The following is an 18768-nucleotide window of genomic DNA, read 5'->3' as shown; positions in this document are numbered from 1 at the left end:
AGAGTTAAGATTAGAATTAGGAAAATCTCAATACAGGTTAAGGTTAGGGTAAGGGTTAAGGTTAGGCATGTAGTTATGATAGTTAAGGTTAAGGGCTAGGGAATGAATATGTATTTGTGTGTGTGTGTGTGTGTACATACACACAGGGTGTTGTGATGCGTCTAGTGCAGCAGTGTGTAGTTGGAGGGAAGGTGCATGTGTTCTTCCAACCCGCTTGTGTCCTTCCTGCCCTTAGCTTGCTGCCGCTGGCTAGCCTTTGTGGCGAATAGGGAAGCATCCTAGCGTGTAAGCCTTCCCTTGCCAGTACATAGCCTCTCCTTTACCAAGACTCCTGCCAGGCCTCCCCGTGGCCACACATGGTAACTGGGGTCTTGCAGCCCCAGGCTAACTTGGCAGGGGATCTCGGAGCAGCAGTGGGCCCCAGAGATATGGTGTGCAGGCCCACCCTGGTGGACACGCCCTGGCACCTATCAACCACTGCCCCGCTGCCTTGTGGGTGAGTCTGGAAGACATAAGGCTAAGGGAGCTTACCCCAACAGAAAAGCAAGCTGTGGCGGCACGCTTCGAGGCGGTTTCCGAAAAACTGGATTTCCGGCAGCCCCCTGCAGTTGTGTGGAGGTGCCGGTCGTCTAGGGATCCCCCTTGCCATCGGAACCATCTCCTCTACAATCAAGTCATGTGGCGTTGGGAGAAGCGCACCCCCCATGCCACTTTAAAAACCATCTCTGCGGCGGTATCTTCTGCTATCCGAGTCCTCAAAGGACCCACAAATAGAAGAAGATGGTCATCATCGGGCACGATGGACAACCAGCAAGCAAGCAAGTGTGTGTACTTGTTTTTCTAACCCAATGGGGCCCAAATGTCCCCTTTAGGAAAGAAAAACCAGAAACCACCTACCTTGTGGGCCATTTTATAGGGCCCATGAGGAAAAGGGTCTATTTTAGGTTTAGGACTTGGTTTTAGGATTAAGGTTAGAATTAGGATTAGCAGTGGTGCCCAACCCTGCTCCCGGAGAGTTACCATCCTGCCGTTTTTCACTCCAACCCTAATTTAACACACCTGATTCTACTAATTACCTACTGATCAAGACCTTGATTAACTGAATCAGATGTGTTAAATCAGGGTTGGAGTGAAAACCGGCAGGAGGGTAGCTCTCCAGGAGTAGGGTTGGGCACCACTGGGTTAAGGTTATGGTAAGGTTAAGGTTGGGTATGTAGTTATGATGGTTAAGGGCTAGGGAATGAATGTGTGTGTGAGAGAGAAAGTGGAATCAGAAATCTACTTACTGTAGGATGAGTGTGACCAGTCTGATGGCCTCCACAGCCACATCGTACTCCTTATCCAGAGTCATGGATACAATGCGGTCCTGTCAAAAAAAATACAGCCCAATGGAGAAATGATAAGCATGCGGTGATGGCAGGGAAACTTTTTTTTTGGAGGGGGGAGGTTTAAGATTTGCTGTATGGCGGTTTATTAGTCTCAAAACCCACGCACATAAAAACCAGGCATGTGCATGTGATACAAGCGCACAGAACAGTATCTGTGAGCAGAAAGCCATTCTCGCAAGGGAGCATTTCTGCTGCGTGTGCACAAATGCACTGGGCTGTAATGAGCGCGAGCTCGACCCTCCCTACGCACTCACAACTGCTCAACATTTGGTCACTCATCAAGTTGACTATTGAGACTTTGGAGGCAGGGATGGAATAGGCAGTGGCTCTGATGTCGGCGCTCCTTTGATTGGTCACTTTGAATACTGACCATGACCTTTGGTTGGCTGTTTGGTTTCATCACTGATACAGTCAAATAAAGGCAATAGCCTGGGGCCTTCATGTCGGAGCAAGTAATCTTACACTAACTTAACATCTTTCAGATATTCCATTTTAATATTGTTTGACAGAGTATTATAGTGTATACAGTAAATTACATCAATACCTTCAAACAACATTAAAATGGGATCTCTGAAAGTTGCTAAAACGTTTGCTGTATGCCTCAGCCTTGCCCTCTTCTCCTCTTCAGCCACCTGCCTTTTGCTCTCCTGAGCCAGATGGTTGGCAGCCATACTTGCTCTGCTGCTGTCACTTATACAGAAGACTGTTCCTGTTGGGGCGGCACGGCGACACAGTGGTTAGCGCGGTCGCCTCACAGCAAGAAGGTCCTGGGTTCGAGCCCTGGGGTAGTCCAACCTTGGGGGTCATCCCGAGTTGTCCTCTGTGTAGAGCTTGCATGTTCTCTCCGTGTCTGCGTGGGTTTTCTCCGGGGGCTCTGGTTTCCTCCCACAGTCCAAAGACATCCAAGTCAGGTGAACTGGCCGTACTAAATTGTCCCTAGGTATGAATGGGTGTGTGTGTGTGTGTGTGTGTCGGCCCTGTGATGGCCTGGCAGCCTGTCCAGGGTTGTCTCCCCATCTGCCGCCTAATAACTGCTGGAATAGGCTCCAGCATCCCTGCGACCCTGAGAGCAGGATAACCGGTTAAGATAACGGATGGATGGATGCTCCCGCTGGTGTTTGTCAGTGGTTCCTGCTGACTGGATGTTCTTACAGAGTGTGCCTTCTACCTGACATCCTCCCTTGTCTGTCACTCTGAGTGAGTATTTGCTCGATTATCTAGCTAACATTAACCAACAATGCTAGGTTATCTAGCTATCAAGTTATCAATTTGGTAGCATTGCTGTATCGAATAGGATAGTTAACAATGTTAGCTAGCTTGCTAACAATTCTTGTTTCCTCTAATTTGATCTCTTACCTCAGGCTTCCCGACTGGCAGGTATTTTTTAGTTTTCAATTGACGCCATACACTCACTGGCCACTTTATTAGGTACACCTTGCTAGTACCAGGTTGGACCCCCTTTTGCCTTCAGAACTGCCTTAATCCTTCGTGGCATAGATTCAACAAGGTACTGGAAACATTCCTCAGAGAGTTTGGTCCATATTGACATGATAGCATCACGCAGTTGCTGCAGATTTGTCGGCTGCACATCCATGATGCGAATCTCCCGGTCCACCACATCCCAAAGGTGCTCTATTGGATTGAGATCTGGTGACTGTGGAGGCCATTTGAGTACAGTGAACTCATTGTCATGTTCAAGGAACCAGTCTGAGATGATTCGAGCTTTATGACATGGCGCGTTATCCTGCTGGAAGTAGCCATCAGAAGATGGGAACACTGTGGTCATAAAGGGATGGACATGGTCAGCAACAATACTCAGGTAGTTTGTGGCGTTGACACAATGCTCAATAGGTACTAAGGGGCCCAAAGTGTGCCAAGAAAATATCCCCCACACCATTACACCACCACCACCAGCCTGAACCGTTGATACAAGGCAGGATGGATCCATGCTTTCATGTTGTTGACGCCAAATTCTGACCCTACCATCCTAATGTCGCAGCAGAAATCGAGACTCATCAGACCAGGCAACGTTTTTCCAATCTTCTATTGTCCAATTTTGGTGAGCCTGTGCGAATTGTAGCCTCAGTTTCCTGTTCTTAGCTGACAGGAGTGGCACCCGGTGTGGTCTTCTGCTGCTGTAGCCCATCTGCCTCAAGGTTCGACGTGTTGTGCGTTCAGAGATGCTCTCCTCGGTTGTAATGAGTGGTTATTTGAGTTACTGATGCCTTTCTATCAGCTCGAACCAGTCTGGCCATTCTCCTCCGACCTCTGGCATCAACAAGGCATTTTCGCCCACAGAACTGCCGCTCACTGGATATTTTCTCTTTTTCGGACCATTCTCTGTAAACCCTAGAGATGGTTGTGTGTGAAAATCCCAGTAGATCAGCAGTTTCTGAAATACTCAAACCAGCCCGTCTGGCACCAACAACCATGCCACGTTCAAAGTCACTTAATCACCTTTCTTCCCCATTCTGATGCTCGGTTTGAACTGCAGCAGATCGTCTTGACCATGTCTACATGCCTAAATGCATTGAGTTGCTGCCATGTGATTGGCTGATTAGAAATTTGCGTTAACGAGCAGTTGGACAGGTGTGCCTAATAAAGTGGCCGGTGAGTGTAGTTTTGTGGCTGGTACGTGCCACTGTGCCATCTTTGTTTCGGCTTTTTCTGCACAGCAGGTCACAGACCGATGGTCTGGGCTCAACCTGTACTGTAACTAGCAAATTGATTGGCTGCTCCCTTTTGTTGACAGTCAATGCATGTGCATCCAAATGCGCATCCACAGCATCAGATGTGCTCCATTGTCTTCCGCTGGAAATTGCTTTCAGTGGGCAGTGCCCCCCCCCCCCCCCCAATTATTTCTCTGCGGATCTGCACGAATCACATAGGTGACCTATTTTGGATTCAAAACAGCAAATTTTGCCGAAAGGTGACAAGTTAGCATGCGTGATAAATTCCTCTAAGATTTTTTTTTTTTTGCTTGCCTTCAGCTCCCCTTTACAATAAGGTCTAAGGGTAGGTTGCATGAAAGACCAGCACCCCTGGAGCTAGTAGGTTTTTTTCTTTCTTTCATTTTTCCCACTTTTCCTCCCCAATAGCACTTGGCCAATTACCTCACACTCTTCTGAGCCATCCCAGTCATTGCTCCACCTTCTTTGCCGAGCCGGGGAGGGCTGCAGACTACCACATGCCTCCTCCAATACATGTGGAATCGCCAGCTGCTTCTTTTCACCTGACAGTGAAGAGTTTCACCAGGGGGACATAGCACATGGGAGGATCACACTATTCCCCCAAGTTCCCCCTTCCCCCGAAAAGGCCCCCGACTGGCCAGAGATGGTGCTAGTGCAGAGACCAGGACACATACCCACATCCGGCTTCCCATCCGCAGACATGGCCAATTGTGTCTGCAGGGATGCCTGACCAAGCCAGAGGTAACATGGGAATTCGAACCTGCGATCCCCATGTTGGTAGGCAATGGAGCAGACCGCAACGCTACCCGGACGCCCCAGCTGGTAGGCATTTAACCCACTGTCTAACTAAAGACATCGCACCAGGGAAGACACTTGCTGGCACAGAGACAGCAGCGCAATAAAAGTGGTGCTACCTTGAAGCGGTTGGTGAAGAGCTCTAGCTTAGTGAACAGCTCTCTGTTGGTGTAGAGGTTCTGCAGAGCCTTCAGGCACTTCAGACGCACTTCTCCTTGCTACAGACAAATCAACAGGGCGAGAAAAGGAAAGTTTTAGGGGGAGCATCAGAACAATGGGGACACCGCTTAAAAAATGTTTACAATCGATAGCACTTTTTGAAGGATGGAAGTTAACTTACGTTCTTGGTTGATTGAATTATTACATACTTTACACCCTGGATCCTGAATATTGTAGTGCTTATTATTAACTTCAAGTAATGATTTTTATTCCACAACATGGTTGTATACCATAATGGAATAGATCTTCTGTCTTCCATTTAACAATAAACCACAACATGTGGCAGGTTTGTATTGAGAGCGACTGTTTCTAACCATGAGTACTCCTTGTATATAAGACAACATAAAGTTGTGGTGTTCAGAAGCGTTTAGAGCAGAAAGCAAACAAGTTTTCATTTCAACCAAACAATAAATCTGCTGATTTGACAGATTAGCATGCCCTCAACCAGGATGGGCTAAGCTAATTTGTGAAATCAGCTCGTGTGGTGTTTCTTTATGCCCCATGGTTGGATAGCACTAAGCACTAATATATAACAATCAAATGGGAATGATTTTCTCATCTGCATCCAGCAGAAGCTGGCTGTAATTCAGATAGGTAATGAAAAACACTTAAGATTGTGTGTGTGTGTGTGTGTGTGTGTGTGTGTGTACCGGGTTTTTCTATCCTAATGGGGAAATTTGTTCCCCATTAGGATAGAAAAACCTGAAATCACCTGCCTTGTGGGGGACATTTTATGGGTCACCATGAGGAATATGGTCCATTTCAGGGTTCAGACTTCGGTTTAGGGTTAAGGTTAGAATTAGGATTAGGTTATTAGGATAAGGGTTAAGGTTAAGCATGTAGTTATGATGGTTATGATATATGGTTTGGCAGCTATGTTATATGGTTTGGAGACAGTGGCACTGACGAAAAGACAGGAGGTGGAGCTGGAGGTGGCAGAGTTGAAGATGCTAAGATTTTCATTGGGCGTGACGAAGAAGGACAGGCTTAGGAATTATTATATTAGAGGGACAGCTCAGGTTGGACGGTTTGGAGACAAAGCAAGAGAGGCAAGTTTGAGATGGCTTGGAAATGTGTGGAGGAGAGATGCTGGGTATATTGGGAGAGTGATGCTGAACATGGAGCTGCCAGGGAAGAGGAAAAGAGGAAGGCCAAAGAGGAGGTTTATGGATGTGGTGAGAGAGGACATGCAAGTGGCTGGTGTGACAGAGAAAGATGCAGAGGACAGGAAGAGATGGAAACGGATGATCCGCTATGGCAACCCCCTAACGGGAGCAGCCGAAAGTAGTAGTAGATGTAGTTAGGATGGTTAAGGTTAAGGGCTAGTGAATAAATGTACTCAATAAAGGGGGTCCCCAAAAGTACAGGGTGACATGGTGAACATGGATGTGTGTTTGTGTGTGTGCGCGTGCTCACCCTGTCATGCAGTGTCCAGCCCACATATTTCAGGTAACTGTCGTTGAGAAAGGCATCACTGTACATTTTCATCCACACACCGATCTCCTCAATACAGATGGCTCGGATCTCAGCGATCGCATCCCTAAGAGATATCATTATCATCATTGTTATCATCAGCAACATTATACTGGTGGTGTTTAAAAATGTGATGTGACACAGGCAACAATGACAAAACCAACACTTTAAATAGGGGAGTCAATCCTTTGTCATTACTTCTTTCAAAAGATATGGCTCTTTTTGTGTTTTTGAGGTTTTATATCATTCTGTGGCTTCCCGGTTGTGTTCTCTATGTATTCTAATCTGAAAATTCAAACTTCAAAATGCTATTTTCCCATGCCCTTCTAAAAAATGTTCCCCATGTGACCTGACATAGGTTTCTGCACTTTCTTTTTTAACACTTTCATCACTTTCCAAGCTTACACTGTCAGCAAACTGTGTGTGTGTGTGTGTGTGTGTGTGGGGGGGGGGGTTGAGGGAGGGGAAGGTCAGGCGTCAGCGTTAATCCGTGTCACTGCTTTTTGCTAATGACTGAGTGGGCGTTTCCATTTGAACAATCTTGAAAAACGCAGATAGTGTCGCCCTTTAACTAAAACAAATGCAATTTGTCAAACACTGCACTGCTACAATATTTGAAGCTATGACCAACGCTATGGGCAAGCTGAAATGATGTAAAGGAGAGAACCTGTAGCGGTGGACAAAGATTCCCTTGAAGATGGAGTTCATCATGTTCTCTATCTCATCCTGGTTTTCCTGGAGCTACACAGAGAAAATACAGGGTAACAGTGAACCACTCCTTACATCACCCACTCAGACATAAATGATTTATCCTGCACTCAAAACGTTAACATTTTCCTACACCACATACTAGGGCTGCACTGCTGGGACAATCCATTATTTGTTCAATGTTGTGAGCAGGATTATTCATCAAGATTTCTGGTCCTAATTATTTGAGGAAAAAACTGATTTTACAACATTCTTGGCATTTAACTGTTGAGAATATTTCTGTTTGGGTCCAGCAGCCTTTTCCTTGCCACTATCTTTCATCCATAAGTCAACCACAGTCGACCCAAAGCCTACCTCCTTCCTTTTTTGGAGCAGCAGTTCCAGCTTTTCATTGGCTCGTTTGCCGGCCATCTTGTTCCTCTCAGCCTCGTACTGTCTCTGAGTATTGTCTTGATGGATGCTCAGGTTTAGCGCCACGTTGACCAGTGCCGTCATCAGCTTCATTGCTATGGACACACACACACACACACACACACACACACACACACACACACACACACACACACACACACACACACACACACACACACACACACACACACAAAAGGAGTTAGAATCTACCTCACAGAACACAGAAATGTTCGCTTCGACTTGCCTGTTTGTCGTAACCCTCTAGAAAAGACTTGTGCTCGTACACAAACTCTGACCTAAACTCTTGAGTTCTTTCATGGTGAACTCCCAATTTTATGTATTACACATTAAACAGAGGCAAACAGATCAAAGCGCAGAGAATGCAATAACAGACCAGGGCTGGAATCTCTGGAATGAAGACACACCACAAGACACACACATAACAAATCCATAGCTGGTTGGTATGGATTTTATACTGACGAGTTTTTGCTCAAATCGGTGAATTTTCTGGCAAAACAGAAATTATTCATCTTATTTCTCTAATACAACTGTGACCTCAATACTTCCATGGGTCCGTATAGAGATAAAGGGTGATGTTCAATGGAAAACATCCATCCATCCATTATCCAAACCGCTTATCCTATCCAGGGTCACGGGGATGCTGGAGCCTATCCCAGCAGTCATTGGGCGGCAGGTGGGGAGACACCCTGGACAGGTCGCAAGTCCATCACAGGGCCAGCACACACACACATTCACACCTAGGGACAATTTAGTACGGCCGATTCACCTGACCTACATGTCAGTGGAAACATAACAGTGGAACACATAAATGAACAAAATTTAAAGCACAGCCCATGCAAAGTATGGGGGGGCATTTGCTGCAGTTTGACTGTCTGAATATGTTTCGATTGGGCCTGCTGTGTTTCTGAGGAGCTTTCTGGCTTTTTTGTACATTTTTGACTTGGCATGCGGCCTAGGGTCAAATCACTTTTTCAAACTTTTCAGCAGATCAGCTTTGATAGAATTTGTTTCTACCTATCTTTTATTCCTGCAGCTGTGCCCTTACTCTTCTGTGAATCTGTGTTTCAGTTCATGCCTAGCATTTTTGTCATCTACTTCATTGCTTTTCAGGGAATACATGGCTGTGAAACTGTAGGACTTAAGATTTATCCCAAAAAAAAGTAGTTTTCATTACCTGCCATTGTGATCGTGGTACGACAACCGCCACGTCACTTAATATTGTTATCTGCATTGTTATGTATTCAAATTATTATCTATCACTAGTGATGAGATTTAATACAGCACTTTTAGTGATAGTTTAAAAAAAAACCTACAGAAATATCCTTAATGCTGTAAATACCTGCCAGAGTGGAGGTGTGTCGGAAGGCCCGGACCTGAGAGTCAGACAGTCCGGTGAGGAGGGAGATGACCGTATCCATCATGTACTCGTCGTAGATGATGCTGTACTGACACTGGCGGATCAAGACACAGATGAACTCACAGAAGTTGTAGCGGAACTTCTTCCATAAGGGCCCCGGCATGGTGAGAGGATAGTCCCCGCTGTCCTGTGGGCAGTAACATCACCCCAGTTGACAAGTTTGATTAGAGGGGGTAGACCTGATGAGGCCTGGGGTAGCAAAGTGGTGTGTTGGTTGGGTGGTTGAAATAAATTGCACTTCGACCAAAAAATCTTTGGTTAAAGCCTGCCTGATGGCAACCATCCACCTTTTTGAGTTGTCCGTGAGTAAGCATCAAATTCCTGCCTGCCTGCTTAAGAGGTGCAGTTCTGTAGCTGACCCTGAGCTCTGGGAGCACCTGGAGGTGCGATTAAGTGAAACGAATAATTTCCCTACAGAAATTAATGACATCGTGGTGTTATGGTATTATTGTAAATATTCCTGCCTGTGCCCCTGACCGAGGCATGGTAAGAAGAACTGGAGTTGGTCCCCAGGCGCTGCACAGCGGCTGCCCACTGCTCCTACCTAAAGTGTGTCTCCATCATTATCCAAACCGCTTATCCTACGTAGGGTCGCGGGAAGCTGGAGCCTATCCCAGCAGTCATTGGGTGGCAGGCGGGGCAACACCCTGGACAGGCCGCCAGTCCATCACAGGGCTGACACATTCACACCTACGGACAATTTATTATGGCTGATTCACCTGACCTATATGTCTTTCGACTGTGAGAGGAAACCGGAGCACTCGACGAAAACCCACGCAGACACGGGGAGAACATACAAACTCCACACAGAGGACGACCTGGGATGACCCCCAAGGTTGGATTACCTCGGGGCTCGAACCCAGGATCTTCTTGCTGTGAGGGGACCACGCTAACCACTGCGCCACCATGCTGCCCACAATGTGTGTTGGGATGGGTTAAATGCAGAGGATGAATTTCCCCACGGGGATTAATAAAAGTACATCTTATCTCATCTTATTGTTACATTAATATGCTGCTCACTCTTCTGTAGTCAAAAATACAATAGCCTTGGCATGTGCTAATGAAAAACAAAGAACTAGTGAAAGAAGTTTGAAGCAGGTTTAGTGAAATACTTTCATCTTATCTTTCATCTATTATTCCTTTGCTAAGTACGACCTCTGCAGAAAACTGATAAAACTCTAAACCTTTGATTCAAACTTTGACTATATCGGTTGGACGGATACCTCATCAAACTCCTCCGTCATCTTGCGGATGATTTCAGCATTCTGCATGTTCCGAAACATTTCAATCCTCACCGTGCCTGATGAAAGGACAAAAAAAAAATTTACATCAGGATTAAGACCAAATACATGGGTGTGTGGTTAAAAATGACACATTCGTATCATCAGTGATCTAATATAGCAGAAATAAGATTCTGCTTCTGTGACATTTTCAGAATACCAGACTAGTAGTCTGAGTCAATCACAGTCACATAGTCACTTCCCCAAAATATGCTGAACTGAAATAGCTGAAGACATGACCGTGAATGATAAGCATTGCACCTTATAACCCAGTTCACTAATATTTGATCTTTTCGCAAGAACAGATCCATGTACATGTCCTTGAGTAAATCCAGACTCAAACTAAGGCTGTCCAAAAGCTTTGACTCCCACAGACTCTTTGGATTTCAGTAAAATACTTTGTGTGTTTTTAACTGTAGCTGACTGCTCTATAAAACACTCAATAGGAATCCACTATAAATTACAAAGGCACAGATCCTATCATCCCATAAATCGCACAGACACACATATATACTATCTAGACCCACTAACACACACACACACACTTAAGTATGCACAAACACAGACAACTCACATTAAATTCCACATGTGGACCATTGGATGATGTGTATGCAAATGGCAACAAAGCTAAGTATGGGTGGGATATATTTATGATAATGACTTGGGCAAACAGCACTAAACAAAGACTATGCAAACAGCATAAAGTGTGTATGACGCTGGTTTGCAGTAGTTTTAGTTGCCTTACCCTTGCATCCTGAACACTGGATGAAGAAGTTAATGAGGTCCAGGAGAGCAATGTCTCTGTCTTGCTTATATGACTCTATCCAGTCATCCACCACAGACTGTGGATGAAAGACGCACATTTTACATGAGCCGTATTTAAATTCTCATATAAACAGTCTACCACTTTTTGTCCCTCAAATTTGTCGCACATCATCATGTATCAGAAATTACATATTTACCTAAATGGGAGGAGTATAAGAAAGTTCATAAGGCAAGTTAATTCCATCGGTACAAATACAAGCAAATTTTGAAAGATAACATGGGCTAATGTCAAGGTGAATTATAAACCCCCCCCCCCCCCCCATGTGGTTCACAGTCAGGGCAAGGATAAAACTCCCCCCTGTGTATGTCAAAGTATCTTTATTGTCCCTTACAGGGAAATTAGTTTGCAGCCAGTATATATAAAACTCACACAAAAACAAAACATACAAACACCAAGGCAGAATTGACACATCACTGTTGGACAACACAAAAAACAACAGAACATAGTGGGCAAGGAGAACCAAAGGAGTTCTTGATATACAGACCATGGAAACAACTGATCTGCAGACAACAGATGAAACATGTTTACCTGCATGGCACTCTTGCCCAGTTTGACCACCTCAAATAGCGTAACAGGGTCTGCCCCCTCTCCGTTATGTTGAGCCACGCCATTGGCCTTCCCTCGCCCTCTGGCCACTCCTACACTCTTGTCTATCGGTGACTTTCGAGGCTTTTTATTGGAAGTCTGCGGTGTGGAAGTGGCGATACAAGTCATTAATTACAGGGGGGAGACACCACCATTATCCCACCATGACACATGCACATACTGATGCATGCGCACACATTACACATGTACAATCTACACACCCAAACAGGGGAAAAGTCGAAATACATGTGGGGAAAAAAAATTGACATACATACATACATACAGAAACACAAACGTTCTGACTGAGGCATCTGTCTCCTCCGCCATCTTGACATTCAAACATGCGTACAATAACACAGGCAGAGACAAGCTTTCAGGTCCTTACCAAGGGCTGTTTCCCAGGCCTTCCTCTCTTCTTCTTGCCTTTAGCCTCTGGGTCCTCTATCTCGCTCATACTCATACTTAGGCTCACTGCGTCTGTGGCCCCAGACTCATTGGATGAGTCCCTGATGGAGTGCAGCAGTACATGAAACAAGACACAATTTGAGCGCATTTTAACAGCAAAAATTTCCTTTTTCCCGTTGTTCATTCAGAAACTGAGACTTCAACCATCTGAGTACAGAGCACAAACTTTAGTTTATCCATTTTAAATTGAAAGGTGACCCAAGTTGCAGTGCTATATACAGTCATGCCTACATTCACAGCTCTTATGTACCTCACCCCTCGTAAGGGCTTTACAACACTGTTCATTCATACCAAGATATTTTTAGTCATTTTTAAAGGCTGTGTACTTCTTAATGTTTCCTTTTAAGAGGCTATCACATGTTTCATAGGAAAACTGATAAATCCCAGACAAACCCCTACTCACTGTAGGACAGGGAGCTCTGAGGTGATCATCCTGATGGGTGAGGGTAGTGTTGAGGGGTGTGAGTGCGTGGGTGCTAGTGTTTATATGTGTCCTCAGGGTCCTTAGGGTGTGTGTTTGCTGTCCACAGGCAAAGGTACAGGGCAGTGGCTCTGAATGGCGGGTGGGGCCAGGCCTCAAGGGACACAGTGGAGAGGCTCCCGGACTGACTGCGCTCAACAATGGCACTTAAAACTGTTCCGCCCCTGGACAAAAACAGAAAAAAGACAGTGAGAAAGAAACATCAACTAGCAGACACTTACACATGGGAATCTGATGTGAATATCCTTTGTGCCATAATCTGAAACGAACGCCTGACAGTTCATGCTTTGAACATTCAAGCAAAATTGATGGCCAAAGGCGCATGACTGCAGTGTGGAAATGAAAAAAGAGAAAACTTTTTTATCCTCATCTGAAAATTGTACTGTACAACCACGAGTAGACTCAAAACAGTGCACCAATATAGACACAAAACAATGCCAAATGCAACAAAAAAAAAAACGATTGAGTAAAACACCTACTGCACAAGCCAAAAGAACCCCAAACAACTGTTCAGTAGAGTTCCAACATACAATACAGGCCACAGGTTATATGACATTTGAGGGCTGTGCCCAAAAAAGGGAAGAAGCCAATGACAAATGATAGCTCATCAGTTAAACTGGAGCTGGACAGTTATAAGTGTCACTCTAGACGTGCATGGATTTATACACAGTGAAATGGGGAGAGGGAGACACCAACTGGTCACTTAGAAAACTACAACAGCAAAATATTGGGCACGTGTAGTGGATTTGTGCAGTGCAGTGCCAAACATTTCAGCAACACTGCTGAGACTCGTTAAAAAAAAATCAAATAAATGGGGGGAAAAATACTGCATTCCGTAAACTGATGAAATTGTTTACTGAGTTAAGATTGAGACAATTCAAAAACTTCTAAGTACATTTATCACAGCCATACATTTTAAGCTTTGGGAAAATAGGGGAGGTGCAGAAGGCAAAGGATTGGTACAACATGATCAGACCCTTCCCTCTAGGTGAAACAGTGAGTTGGGAGTCTTTTCTAACAAAGTTGTGAGTCCCAGCAAAATCTAATTGTTAAGTAAAGTGTTGTCCCAGGGGGCACTGACTACAGACTCACCAGAGCAACCCCAAGATGGCTTATAGCCAGAGCTGACCCTGGGGGTAAAAGCTCATTAAGATGACTGACGGGCGAGATAATTAAAACACTGGTTGACTACCTGTTAATATGCTAATGAGGGTTAAGATCCAATGTGGACGAGTACCTGACTTGACCACTAGAGGCAGTATGATCCACAAAGTCATCTGCCTTAACTCTCTCTCCAACCTTTTATATAGGATTTTAGCCGTGCGATTGATCTTAAAAATTAACTAGTCCCTCATTAACTCAGAGGTAGGTCTCAGCCAAGTTTTGTCTGTTTATGGATGGTTTTAGAGCTCTATTCTTCCTGGAGCATGTGTGAACGTGTATGTGTGTGTTTGAAACTGGGTCTGGGCAACAGTAGGGGGCAGGCTAAGAGAGTGTGTATTTAAATACTCTCTTCAACAGTGTTTGTATTAAGAGCACATGCAACCAAGACCTTTTCAATGAGCGGGAAGAGACGTACACACGCCCACATACACTATTACGTCTCTGTCTGACTTGGCGCTCAAACAGGCAGACAGGCATGAGAAAAGACTATGGTAAAACTTGGAGAACGACTGAAATTGAGTGAAATTATGGATTACAGGAGATCTCAGACCAAAAAAAAAAGCATTTTTTTTTATTACTAACTTTGAAGTAATGTCTCTTATTCATTCATTGCCTACGTCGTCAGGGAGGTCAGATGTCGGGGTCAACTACAGAACAGACTGGGGGCAGACACTTGCCCCGACAAAACCCCTGAAGGGTACATTCCCTAATCACAGCAGGCAGTTTAGTGCAGTATTAAACTGACTGCAGGCAGGTGAGAGGAGAAATAACATCCCAAGTTTCAGTCAAGTTCAGAGGCAATAAATGTCTGAGACTGAGTGAACAGGGTCCAGTTTGTGCAAATAGCTTTGATTTGATCTGATAGATCAGATCAAATGCAAATACTTCATATTCCCAGGTAACTGATATCAAATTTATGGCAAAATGGAAAAACACAGTGGCCAAAAAAAAAGAGGCAAGGAACTGTGACAATAAAACTGGATACGGATATGGTAAGTCTCATTTCTATTCTGGGTAAGTTGACCGACTCCTTCAGCATGAACACAACTGCTGTTAAATCGAATGGGGAAGCCGCTGGATAGAGTGCAGTTGCATCCACAACAGCTGCCCCAGTAAAAATAAAGTCAAACAGCTAGTTAAAATGCTGGCCTAAACCATTCAGGTCATCTGGAAAAGTGGTTACAGATACTGGGATGTAGTGTGGAAAGAGCAGGGGAGACTATCATGAGGGGTTCGAAACAAACAAAAAACAATGAAGAAAACAAATACTGAAAATAAAGAATGGAAAACAAAAAGTGTGGGGGGGGGAACCCCGCTACCACTTGCTACCTAACAAATGTCTGTCCCTTCAATGTGAAAGACCACACGGGGAGTTTACCTCGCTCTGGCATTGTCAGCACCACACTCAGCCCGTCCAGCAGATACAAGGAATGGAAGTGAAAAATGGAAATGGCGGGAAACAAGGACTAAAATAGGAAGTCGCACATGGGGGGGGGGAGAGACGGGGGGAGTCAAAAGCAAAAGTAACCTTGAGTGAACAGACAATTCATACGACTGGTAAATGCAAGCGGCTGGAGGCAGAGTTCTCTTGGGAAATTGAAACCGATTCCTCTGACTGACGTGACAAACTTGTTTGTTGTTATTTATTTATTTATTTTTTAGAGGTACTGGTGGTGGGGGGGGGGCTTGTTATTTAGCAACCAGCTCATAAAACTACAGCACAATACACTGTGCCTATTCCCATGTTGGGTAGTTTCCACTGCCATATCAGCAAAACGGAAGACTCAACATTTAATTTTTTTTAAATTTACAATGTCTTGTAACGATCATGGATGTGTAGACTTGCCAGCCCGTTGGCTAACGGGTTGGACCCTTTAGTCGACTGCTAGTCGCCCGTGGTGCGGGCGACCCGGGTTCGCTTCCCAGCTGCCCCCTGAATTCACTACAGTCTAATGGGAGTTAAAAATAGTCAAGATGTCAACAGAAGATGCCAAAGGTGTGTAACCACCTTATTCTGGCTATACTTTGTAGAAACCACACCAGTCTTCTCTATTCAGGATAGCTGCTGCAAGCCCATTTATTTCTGGCACAACTCAACTCTGGCAAAATCAAAATGAAAAGATACATGTTGAAGTCATATACTGTCAGCTCAACTCCAATCCAACTCTGTCGCCGTTGTGTTAGGAAGAGGTGTTTTTCTACTGCTGATATATAAATAAATACACAATAAACACAAAATAAAATACAATAATAACAACTGGTTCAACCAAAATGAAACTTCATCGAATAGTTTACAACAGTATTTTTACTACTTAATATAGAGATTTTACATAATCGCATTCCCTGAACCCGTTTTGTATTGTTGCGAATTCTGGGGGCAGCCGGGAACCATCACAGACGGACCACGAACCGGGTCTCCCGCACTATAGGCGACTACTTTAACCATTCGCCTAAAGAGTCTGACCCGTTATACAAGGGCTAGCAAGTCTACTCATCCGTGGTCGTTACACTACCCCCCTTCGGGAAGCGCGTCCCCGCGCTTCAGCATACCAGCTCCCTCACGCCTCTTGGCGCACGTGCTTCCAATGGCCTCATGGCCTCACCATCCCACTTCTGACACCAATGTAGTGAATTCAGGGGGCAGCCGGGAACCGCCACAGCCAGGACGCGAAACCGGGTCTCTCGCACCACAGGCGACTATGTTAACCAGTCGACTAAAGGGCCAGACCCGTTAGCCAACTGGCTAGCAAGTCTACACATCCGTGGTCATTACACTACCCCCCTCCTTCGGGCGCTTCAGCATACCAGCTCCCTCACGCCTCTGGGCGCACGCGCTTCCGATGGCCTCACCATCCCACTTCTGACACCAAACAGGCGACTACGTTAATGACCAAGTCGGTCATTATGACCATTTTGGATTTTCAAAGTTTAATAACTTTGTGGGGGAAAAAAAGATACAGACCTGCCACTCCCCGAATGCTCCTAAAATTGCAAAATTAGTTTTAGATCAATTGCACAAAATAAGCTATGATAAGATCTACCTAGAACGACTATGACCAGTCAAAAAGACTGCTTGTAATTTGCGTGTGATGGTGCACGTCATGTCACTGTTTATGACGTGTGTTGGTTGCTCTGTCCTAGAAACACACTAGCGTTCTCCAGTGCAGAGTAATAGTCTAAACTTGATTTTTGATTATTGCCAACATATCTGGGTACAGACGCCGTTTCAGACGCACCATGACTACCAAGGCGTTGCAGTATTTACAGGCGTTGGACAGCAGCCATTTTAAATTGTTTGAAAAATAGTATTGTAGTTGTTAAAATATTAATAATTACACATTTGAGTCTCCTAATCAAGTCCCTCAGCAAAGACTCGACTGATTAGCGGCAACAGGTGTGTAACTGCTTAGTTGGAACAAAAACCTTCACCCACACTGGCCCTTTCTGGATAAGATTGCCCACCCAGTCGACTAAAAGGGTCACACCAGTCAGCCAAGGGCTAGCATGTCTAGTCATCCGTGGTCGTTACACTATGAAATGAATTTAACTATATGTACATCATAGAAAAATATATTCAGCAAAACAACACACTTGGTGAAATCAAAATGAACAGATAGATGTGGACATGTCGTGTCAGCTCAACTCCAGCCCTATTCATAGAGAAATGTAACCAAATGTTAGCTAGCAACCTAGCCATTACAAGCCTCGTTCGCTTGAGTCAACGACCTATCGTGAGGTTTAACAAAAGAAACTACAAAAAATAGTATATCATGGAAAAATTTGCATACATTTATACATCGATTGCCATAACTGGACTGCAATTTTATAACACTTTTTGGCCATATTGGACTGAGCTCTAAAGCACGCCGTACCACGTGTCGCCGTTGTCGCCGCCGTGTGAAGAAGGGACAGACGTTATTACGTAATGCACGTGACCACCGTCCCACTAGGAGGTGCTCCGTGAAAGACGCCAGGTATGAATACGGGGAGCACAAGTAAACTCATTATATATAAAGAACAAAAATTCATTTTGCCGAACTTCAATAAATTTATACCATGTAATTCTTGTCTCTGTTACAGGTGCAGTAAGATGGAGACTGTGGACACTAATTTTTCCGACATGACAATCGTCTTGATGCATGCTCAATAATCCAGGTAAGTAAATAAAAGGTTGAATCAGTTCATCCGCATACAACGTTTATTGACAGATACGTTTCATCACTCAACTAAGTGACATCTTCAGTCTAAACTGACTGCAGGTATCCCCACCCTTACAAACAATACAGTGGCATAACGACCAAAACCAACGACCAGTTTCATATGCAAATGGGCGTGACCATTAACTAGCGTTTCAATGGCCATGTGTACTATTCACAGAGGATTTGGGAATGTTTGCAATCACAGCACTGTAGATGGAGACAGATGTACTCTTAGCCCCCCCCCCCCCGGCTCAGCTATGGTCGTTCCCTCTTAACATAGATGGCCTCTTTGACTCCCCGTTCAAACCAGCGTTCCTCCCCATCAAGGATGCGCACATCCTCGGGGAGTCAAAGAGGCCGTCTATGTGAAGAGGGAACGACCACGTGTGAATACGCGTGTGAATAAGTTAGTCGTTGTAAATCACTTTTCGGTGGCCTTACGCATACGAAATAGGTAGCGATTGTACAGAAAACGGCTTATAACAGGTGTCTGAAATTCAGATTTGACCAGAAATGTAAAGCGCTTTGAGTGGCTGTTGCAGCTAGAAAAGCACTATATCAAATGCAACTTGACTGATTGATTGACCATCTCTGAACCGGGGGGGGGGGGGGGGGGGGGGGTAAGAGTACTATATCTGTCGCCATC

At 44.9% G+C, this 18768-nt stretch overlaps 1 protein-coding gene across 1 annotated transcript in view; it reads right to left on the bottom strand.

The window, feature by feature from the left end:
* Window positions 1-12875, bottom strand: part of stag1a (STAG1 cohesin complex component a) — a 36362-nt gene extending 23487 nt beyond the window's left edge. The window contains exons 1-11 of the mRNA XM_056295258.1: window positions 12682-12875; window positions 12199-12319; window positions 11757-11912; window positions 11148-11244; window positions 10346-10422; window positions 9045-9249; window positions 7628-7779; window positions 7233-7306; window positions 6509-6632; window positions 4993-5091; window positions 1287-1366 (exon numbers count right to left, since the gene is read on the bottom strand). Of these exons, the coding sequence (XP_056151233.1) occupies window positions 1287-1366; window positions 4993-5091; window positions 6509-6632; window positions 7233-7306; window positions 7628-7779; window positions 9045-9249; window positions 10346-10422; window positions 11148-11244; window positions 11757-11912; window positions 12199-12319; window positions 12682-12710 (1214 nt within the window). The 5' untranslated portion in view covers window positions 12711-12875. The remainder of the gene's footprint in view (window positions 1-1286; window positions 1367-4992; window positions 5092-6508; window positions 6633-7232; window positions 7307-7627; window positions 7780-9044; window positions 9250-10345; window positions 10423-11147; window positions 11245-11756; window positions 11913-12198; window positions 12320-12681) is intronic.
* Window positions 12876-18768: the final 5893 nt, after the last annotated feature.

The sequence above is a fragment of the Lampris incognitus genome, chromosome 16 (assembly GCF_029633865.1).
Source record: "Lampris incognitus isolate fLamInc1 chromosome 16, fLamInc1.hap2, whole genome shotgun sequence".
Classification (NCBI taxonomy): domain Eukaryota; kingdom Metazoa; phylum Chordata; class Actinopteri; order Lampriformes; family Lampridae; genus Lampris; species Lampris incognitus.
Note: the sequence above shows the minus strand (reverse complement) of the source record. Positions and strands in the feature narration are given on the sequence as shown.